At 43.3% G+C, this 9,476-nt stretch overlaps 1 protein-coding gene across 1 annotated transcript in view; it reads left to right on the forward strand.

Annotated features, from left to right (window-relative positions):
* Positions 1-315: 315 nt before the first annotated feature.
* The window catches only part of LOC104521184 (nesprin-2), a gene marked incomplete at its 5' end in the record, with an annotated part of 84,868 nt that continues 75,707 nt past the window's right edge, over positions 316-9,476 (forward strand). The window contains 6 exon segments of the mRNA XM_010163105.1: positions 316-423; positions 4,082-4,315; positions 6,601-6,807; positions 8,171-8,257; positions 8,687-8,799; positions 9,311-9,452. Of these exon segments, the coding sequence (XP_010161407.1) occupies positions 316-423; positions 4,082-4,315; positions 6,601-6,807; positions 8,171-8,257; positions 8,687-8,799; positions 9,311-9,452 (891 nt within the window).

The raw sequence follows: 9,476 nt of genomic DNA on the forward strand, positions 1-9,476 counted from the left end.
TCTTGTCCACCAATACTCCCAAGTCCTTCTCCTCAGAGCTACTCTCTATCCATTCTCCACCCAGCCTGTGTTTGTACTTGGGGTTGCCCCAACCCAGGTGCAGGACCTTGCATTTGGTCTTGTTGAACTTCAGTGTGATAGCTGCAATTTTTTGTTTCTGCATATCTGTGTTACAGGGATGAGACAACTCTATGTGAATACTCTTGGTCCAGGACCACTATAGGTTGAGTGCCTGCTGCCCTTTGAGGCTTCTCTAGCACAACGAGGCAATAATGATACAAATATTTCCACTGTTGCCTCTTTCTCTCTCTCCAGGATACCAATGAAATAATGGAATCACACAGTAAAATTGGTGAGGAAACATCTATGCAAACTTCACAGAGCACTGAAGGTCCTGACACGGGTGATGGCAGTCAGGCTATAGTGAGTTTGAAGGCTGTGTTTGGTTATGGTAATGCTACTGGAGCTTGTTGTAGTGTTTATGATGTGGTAGGACACCTACAATCTTTTGTGGGCTGTTTCACATTGTTAGTTTGGGTGAAAATAAATGCATTTTGATTTGCTCCTTGAAAATGCAATTTACTTGGGAACAAAACGGAGTATTTTCAGGAAGGAAGATGCTGGCATTCATACACACCTGAATGGAAGGATTTAAGTGATGTAAACATACATCAACTATGGGATTTTTAAGTGGCAGTTAAAGAAGAAATTAATGAGATTGCCACTCCTACATGTTGCTACTTTGCAGAAGGCACGCACAGGCTAGAGGAGGAGTGGGCAGCAGCCTATAGGCTGTATACAAAAGCGTATATGGAGACAGACGTGAGTGCTCCTGGAAGGCCAGAGCAGCAGACCGGTAGCAGAGCAGCCTCAGCTGTTGCTGGGTTTAGAGTGCAGAAGAAGCCCAAATCCATCATTGCCTGGGGTACCCACAGCCTGTTGGGCTTAGTGATACGAAAGTTCAGTGGAGTGGTTTCTTGAGCTGGATGTGGTGGCTCTGTGGTCTGTGGAGAGAGCGCTGCCAGGCTGTGGGCCAGGGTCTTTCTCTGCTCAAGCAGACAGTCTTCTTAGAGAAGGTCCTCTTTCCTCAAGCCATACCAGACAGATTTTTTGCTTGCAACATCTTTTCCACTTCAGTGTTTTGCTACACTAACATTTCCATATGCTACAAAACTCCCTGTAGCAAGTGATTTTTATTATTTTTTATTATTATTAGATTATATATTTACAAGATCAATTACTATTTGGAGACAGGAAGACATTTATTTTTATAAATGGTAAATCTGGTTTGTTTGTTTTTTTCCCCTAGAGATGTGTGTATGTGTAGAGATTTATGGACTTGATTATATATATATATACCCTATTTAGACCTTAACTGCACACTAAAATGAAATAATGCCTACTGTCCTAGTGACTGCTAAATTATACCACTTCCTCCCTCCGGCATGGTGTCCCTGCCATGCAAACATACCTGCTTCCAAATTCAGTTCTAGCAGCCTAAAACTTAATTTCAAATTCAGAAAAACATTTGAATTACCGTGTGTCAGTTCAGCTGTGGTAACTTGGGGAATGTGAAACTCAAGGGCAGCGTTGGCTGGAGTGACTGTGAAATGGTGGAATTCAAGATACTTAGGGCAATGAGGAGAGCACACAGCAAGCTCACTACCTTGGACTTCAGGAAAGCAGACTCCAGCCTCTTCAGGGACCTGCTTGGTAGAGTACCATGGGATAAAGGCCTGGAGGGAAGACAGGCCCAAGAAAGCTGGTTAATATTCAAGGATCACCTTCAAGCTCAGGAGCAGTGAAACCCAACAAAGAGGAAATCAGGCAAAAACGCCAGGAGGTCTGCATGGACAAACAAGTTGCTCCAAGTCAAACTAAAACACAAAAAGGAAGCCTACAGAGGGTGGAAGCCAGGACAGGTAGCCTGGGAGGAATACAGAGAAATTATCCAAGCAGCCAGGGATCAGGTTAGGAAAGCTAAAGCCCTCATAGAATTAAATCTGGCCAGGGATGTCAAAGGCAACAAGAAAAGCTTCTATAGGTATGTCAGTGATAAAAAGATGACTAGGGAAAATGTGGAGCCTCTCCAGAAGGAAACAAGATATTTGGTTACCCAGGATATGGAGAAGGCTGAGGTACTCAGTGATTTTTTTGCCTCTTTCTTCACCGGCAAGTGCTCAAGCCACACCATCCAAGTCACAGAAGGCAAAGGCAGAGACTGGGAAAATGAAGAACCTCCCACTCCACTAGGAGAAGATCAAGTTCAAGACCCTCTGAGGAACCTGAAGATGCACAAGTCCATGGGAACTCATGAGATTCATCCATGGGTCCTGAGGGAACTGGTGGACACTGTTGCCAAGCCACTAGCCATCATATTTGAGAAGTCATGGCAGTTCTAATACCTGAAGAGGGCCTACACGAAAGCTGGAGAGGGAGTTTTTGCAGGGCAGGTAGTGCTAGGACGATGGGTAATGGTTTAAACTTGAAGAGGGTGGGTTTAGATGAGATATTAGGAAGAAATCCTTCACTGTGGGGGTGGTGAGATACTGGAACAGGTTACCCAGGGAAGTTGTGGATGCTTCCTCCCTGGAAGTGTTCAGGGTTAGGTTGGATGAGGCTTTGAGCAACCTGGTCTCGTAGGAGGTGTCCATTCCAACTCAGACATTCTATGATTCTATGGCACTACCACTCCATAAACTGTGGCGTGCTGTTGGTCTTGGCACACGAACGCTTGATGTGTGTGTTCGCATAATGAGCCTGTGCAGACAATACCAGTTTGTTTTATTCAACTAATTTGACTGTATATCTGAGTTTTTATTTAGAATAGACTGGAACAGACTATTTTGGCTGCAAGGGACCTACAATGATCATTTAGTCCAACTGCCTAACGCTGCCTAATGTCTAAATTTCTGTAAAAGGAGGGGTTACAGTTCACTGCAGTATCAGTGTCTAGCTGGGAAGGGGCAGAGCATGCCACAAGCCTAAACTAAATCCTTATGTACACATTCCGGTGTGATGAAAAGGTGTCATGCACAGTATTATACATGTGTAATGTTTTGTTATTTAAATGAGTGAACTAAACCAAACAGGCTTAGAATTAGAGCTGGAAATTTCAGGTGGAGGTTGAAGTAAGCTGGTATTTTTTTGTTTCTTGTCATATATACCTCAATAGACATATTTAGACTGTTCTGGGATCTGTATACTCAGATTTACTTTCTGTTTAGTGGCACTGTCCCATACTATCTCAGAGGCAAACAAGAACAGTAATGATTCAGCTGAAACTTTGATGGCTGAAACAATGCATTTTTGCTCTCTGATTTTCTGCCAAATCTCATTTTAACAAGGAGCTTATGGACTCCTACTGACCATCTCAGTTGTGTGAATGTACACTCTGGAGCTGCAGGAACGTACAGGTAGTTTTGTTCCTGTGGTGCTGTGCTTGTTTTTACATACTAAGTACCAGTATTTGCATGTGTGGAGGTATACACAGACCTGTACAGCCTTCCAAGCAACTGCTGATATCTCCAAGCACTTTAGACTTCTCCTTTATTGTGGAAGTGTGCAATGTTGCTTCTTAAAGGAGGGCAAATAAGAAGAAAGACTTACTTAAACATACACCATTTCTTTCTGTGTGACCTAGCGCCCAAATAAAGTATATTTGACTCTTGGAACCGAACACATGCAGGTAGCTTATTAGCATTGCCCAACAGCTTACTTTGCAACTTTAAACTGCATTGCTTCTACATGTAACTCCCACAGAAAAACATCTCTCCTCAGGGGAGAACTGGTTAATGGTGAGTCATCCCACTTCCTGTGCACTCAGATATACCTGTGCAAATGCAAATTGCAGCCTGGAAACCTGTTACACCAGATCCTGGATTGCCTGGCTGCTGAGTTTCCCTTTCTTTTTCTTTTTTCCTTTTTTTTTTTTTTTTTTTTTTTTAATCTGGGAACACAGTGGCAGAGTGATTTCGGAGCTCTGTGAATGTGAAAGTTAAACATTTCCCACTGGTAAGAGGAGGAGAAAGAAAAAAAATCCAGATAGATAACCACGTTTCTTTCATGTGCTTTGATTCAGGGTGACAAGCTGCCTCCTGTCCCCAGCGCTACCCAGGGCTCTCGAGGGAAAGCGGGAAATTCGGAAGAAGAGGTGTGTTGCGGTAGGTCTGGTCCAGAAACGGTTCTCCAGAGATGCCAGGCCCAGGTTGCAGAGCTGGAACGGTGGCTAGACAAAACCAAAATGTTCCTGAGGTCACAGCCCCAGAACCCCAAAACGCAGCAGATGGTGGAACAGCAGCTTGCTGATTGCCAGGTAAGACAGAGTGGTCAGTTTGCTGCTGTCATCCAAACAAGTTGCCCTTCCCTGGGCCGTGTGTCTGCAGAAAAGCTATGTTTGCTGCTTCTCCTCTCACTGCTTAATCAACTTCAATACACTGCAGAAATCAGATAACTGCTTGGCTTCAGTTTCAGGTGCAGCTTTCCAAGGGCTTAGTTAAAATACCTATTTTTAGAATTAGGATCTTTATGCATCTAGGGGATTTAGGTGGAACTCTTGAGTATTTTTAAAGCTCTTTTTTTTTTTTCTTTGGATTATTTTCAGAAACATAGTTTGCTATAGTTTGAATTCTTTATTAAAAAGCAGTTTTTCATTGGTCTCAATCGCGATAAATCATTTAGAAAAAAAGGAATATTTTTTTTTCTTTTGACATTTTTTTCTTTTGACATTTATCTCCCTTATGAGGAAAGGCTGAGGGAGCGGGGTCTCTTTACCTTGGAGAAGAGGAGACTCAGGGGGGACCTAATTAATGGTTCTAAATATGTTAAGGGCGAATGTCAGGAGGATGGAGCCAGGTTCTTCTTAGTGATGCCCAGTGGTAGGACAAGGGGCAATGGGGGTGAGCTGGAACACAGGAGGTTCCGCTTAAACTTCAGAAGAAACTTCTTTCCAGTGAGGGTGACAGAGCCCTGGGACAGGCTGCCCAGGGAGGTTGTGGAGTCTTCTTCTCTGGAGACATTCAAGACCCGCCTGGACACCTTCCTGTGTGATCTTGTTTAGGTTCCTGCTCCGGCAGGGGGATTGGACTGGATGATCTTTTGAGGTCCCTTCCAATCCCCAACACTCTGTGATTCTGTGATTTTCACTTTCTGGTTTTGTCATAGTGGTTTAAAAGACTGGTATAAGATAGCTTCCAAGCTGGTAAATTCGTCTTTTGCACTTTTTGGAAGAAGCTGCCAACATAGGTAGAAAGACTGGGACTTTCCCCCTGCGCTCTGTGAGCAGTGGTGATATTTGGACCTACTGCCATACTTCCAGGGCAGCCTCTTGCCTCGTATGGCAGCGGAAGGAAAGGAGTGGGTGGTACCTGTTGATGAAAATGAGTGGAGGAAAACAGGACTGGCATGAGGGGCTGGGGTAGGTGGAAGTCCTGGCATGCAGCTATTGTCTCTGGCCAGCAGATTAAAAGAAAACGTACAGGCATGTTACTTTGAAGTTCCCTGTGATGTCAGTCTGGTGTGCCAGTTTGCTTCAAGCACTGAGTCTACCTGAAGCAATAAATTTCACTCATCATAAAGGAGCCAATATCAAAATATCCACATTTTAAATTACTAGGAGACATTTCCAGCTGTTTTGTTGTTGTTGAGTGGGGTTTTTTTTAATAGGAACTGAGTCCATGCCAAGAAGTGCCTCTGGGTTTAGGCTGTGATTCAGCCAAATGCTCAGGTGCTGAACTCTGTGGGAATCAGGATCCTGAATGCACCTAAGTAGCTGGCTGTGTCTGGATCCCATTCGGGGTTCATGCCAGCGTAGGCTTCGGGAGGGAAGTTCCAACCCACAAAACCAAGCAGGCTGCAGGCAGCTGTAAGCACGGCTCAATTCCTGTCAGCTTTTAACGGTTTGGCTCAATGTTAAGAGGTGAATTTGGTGGTGAGGTTTTCTAACCTAGTCAAGATCTACGCAGAAAAATACACATAGCACGAAGCAGCAAGTCTCTAGATATGGACATATGATGTAAAGCAGTTAATTTACTGCAGTTGATTACTTTGCAGTTGAGCCATGATACCTGTCACCACACTCACCTTAAAAACGTGAGATTAAGGTAATGCAGAGGTGCATTTGATTCACAGCAGCTTGACTGAAAAAACAGATCCCAATAGTTTGCAATGGCCTGTCTGACACTTGGTAACTTTACTATGTTTTGGTAATTCGGCATCATTCCTTCCAAAGGATGATATGATCAGTCTGTGCACTGCCTCCTTCTCTCCCATGGGGGTGTGTTTTCTTCTTTGTTGCATCCAAATGGTCTATCCTTTCTGCTTTCCTCATTTATTACTCCATATCTGAGCTAATATAACCTCCTGCAGAGGCTATTATTTGAAACAATTTTAAGACTAACCCTATGTAAAATTTATGTAGTTTTTCAGAATAAAAAGAGACTATATTGGAGAACATCTATGGGGGTTTGCAGCTATTTCTCTTTTTACCTGTATGTTTCTATTCTTTTCAGGCAGAGAAAGTGTGATCAGTGACTTCAGAATGTTATCAGGAAAGGAGTGTTGTACTTCTAAGAATGAATAATTGACTGGTGTCCCTTCTAGGTGGTGTTATCAGAGATTGAACAAAAGGTCCTTTCTTTACTGGAAGATTGTGGAGACAGTGCAGACTACCAACAAGAGACAGAGGCTCTTTCCTTGAAGCTGAAGGAAGTGAAATGCAATTTGGAAAAAGTCCAGATGATGCTGGAAGACAAATGCAATGAAGAGCAGGTAAAGCATATGAATGCTATGCAGAGCAAGAGTGAGAGAGTCATGGTGCTTTGATGTGCTGTAATTGCAGAAGAACAGTTAGAGCTCACCATGTGAGGCAAGGAAGGGAGAAAAGTCCATCAGAAATGTCAGACTTGCTATTATTCTAATTTACACGGGGCTGTGTCATTGTTTGTAGTTTGCAGCAAGTAGTGGATTTTTAATAAGTGTCTGATCAATATCTTTTCTGCTTTAAGTGCTCAGTGAGAGGGGTCAGGATTTTGCAAGGAGTACAGGGAAAGGATAAAATTTTTTTTTGTTTTGGTTTGTTTATTTAAATGCCTTTAAAATGCCATGATATTTGTCTGTGACAGTGTTACAGCAGAGAGGCCTTTAAGCAGTAACTTTCTCTTTGAAGAATGCATAAATGACAAGGGCACTAACTCTGCCAGCTCTCCTGTGCCACAGCTGCACACTCTTTGAAAAGTTTGCCAATGAGTGAGACAGTAACTCCCAGCTTCAGAGCTAATTCCCACTCTGTTGTGCAAGGGGCTGGAGAAGCCCAACTGACATATTTGTGTAAGAGCAGCCTCTGGTGCTGGAGGAGCACAGTCTGAAAGGGAGAGAATTAGTGCTGGTAAAGGCCCCTGTTGGAAATATCTCTGTAAGCACAGATAATCCAGGTGCATGAGCAAATTTGTAAGCATAAATTACACATCCTTATAATTTGGTCAAACAAAAAGAATGGAGGGTTAGTATCAATTAGTCTGCTAACAGGAAAAACAAAACAATCCTTGTAACTGTCAAGGAGAAAAATGTGAAGTCTTTAGCAGCAAGTTAGAATGGATGAAACTTTCGGTGAATGGAATTGGACAGAAATCTTTAAAGAGTAGCAACTGTGTTTCATGCCTTGCTGATTCTATGTGTGGTAGGTCAGAGACAGCTCCTCTTTTGCCATTTCAACAAACTGCACCTGTGGGTTCTGCCCTCTTGTCAAGTCTGGAAGCCTTCCCACAACAGGTCTCCCTTTAGAGATTCACAACTGGGAAGGGATTGGCCCAGAGCCCCTTGAATCATAGAATCATACAATCGTTTAGTTGGAAAGACCTTTGAGATCATAGAGTCCAATTGTATCTGTCCACTACTAAACCATATCTCTGAGCACCTCATCTAGCCATCTTTCAAACACCTCCAGGGATGATGACTCAACCACTTCCCTAGGTAGCTTGTTCTAGTGCCTGATAACCCTTTCAGTGAATAAATTTTTCCTGATATCCAATCTGTACCTCCCTTGGTGCAACTTGAGGCCATTTCCTCTTGTTCTATCACTTGTTACTTGGGAGAGTTCTGAGACACACACCTGCCTCGCTACAACCTCCTTTCAGGTAGTTGTAGACAGTGGTAAGGTCTCCCCTCATTTGAGATCCTGCACTCAAATGGCTCCAGCATGCGACAGCTTGCTGTTGCTGAACAGCTGCTCATTTGGCATAATGGTTTCCAGCACCCACAGGTAATTCTCCTACTGTCCAGGAGCCAGGCTGCTCCACATCCCCTGTGGGTGTCAGGGACAGCTGCATTTATTACCTGCTGCAGTTTTCACTGTGGGATAAAGTCTGTCAGCTGGTAGGTTTCAGCCACCTCTCTCCTCCAGGGTTAGGGGTACTCATCAAGATGGAGAAAGGCCTCACCTCTAAAATCTCATGTCCAAAAGGTTTAGTAATATTTCAGAGCTAGATGTTCTCCTGATACTTGCATTGTATCATACTGATTCAGATGGCATCACCCATCCCTCCAATCTCTTGTCTTTGAAGCATTGATGTATTATGAAATCTGAATCTATATATTGACATCACTTTTGAACATCAATTTGAAACTAAAGATTCACATTAAATAAGTGCACATAACTTCTTTTACTGTTCACACTATTCTCTCTGCACAGGATCTGCAAGTAAAAGCGGCTGAGCAGAAACGCCTCATTGACTTCATTGAGTCGTGTGTGGAAAAAATGCAGCCACAGTTTCAGGACAGCGTGACTCAGGAATTAGAATTAAGGTACAAAATAACAAAATCAGCTACCAGATTCAGTGATGTACAAGTGCCTACACCTGCTGAAACTTTGCAGTGGCACCATTGGTTCTGTGCAGTGATGGTATCAGGCAGGACTGACACACATGCCACAAACTACATCAGACCCATCTGGAGGCAAGTTGGGTATCTCTGTTCTTAGCCAGTGCTGTACAAATGCATGGAGATACCCAACCAGATTTAAAACCAGCATCTTTGGAAAGGGGACATTGGGATCATGCACCTTCCAGCATGCTTCAGAACCTTGCTCCCCATACTGTCATTTCAAAGATGGAGGCTGCCAACAGGCCCCAAGGGTGTTTCAAGGGAAGGGAAAAGCCCAGATAAATGTATCAAGGATAAAGATCATCCATGCACTTGGTTTCACTCTGGTTTTGGAGCAGGAGCAACAGAAACTAATCTTAGACAAGTCTCACAAATCTAATTTTGCTTATTCTGCTTCAGTATTTGCCATTTTAACAATGTTTTCTCAATACAGCAATGGAGAATCTGATCCAAAGAGCAAGCAGGCTGATCCTGCCTTAGCTGCAAAGGACCAAACGGGTAATAAATGGCAATATTTACAACAAGAGCTGTCATCAAGGATGAAATCTCCTCTCTGCCAGCTTGTGGAACCTCAGGTCCGTTTAAGTTCTGTAAAACAC

The sequence above is a fragment of the Antrostomus carolinensis genome, unplaced genomic scaffold (assembly GCF_000700745.2).
Source record: "Antrostomus carolinensis isolate BGI_N321 unplaced genomic scaffold, ASM70074v2 scaffold15282, whole genome shotgun sequence".
NCBI classification, from domain to species: Eukaryota; Metazoa; Chordata; class Aves; order Caprimulgiformes; family Caprimulgidae; genus Antrostomus; species Antrostomus carolinensis.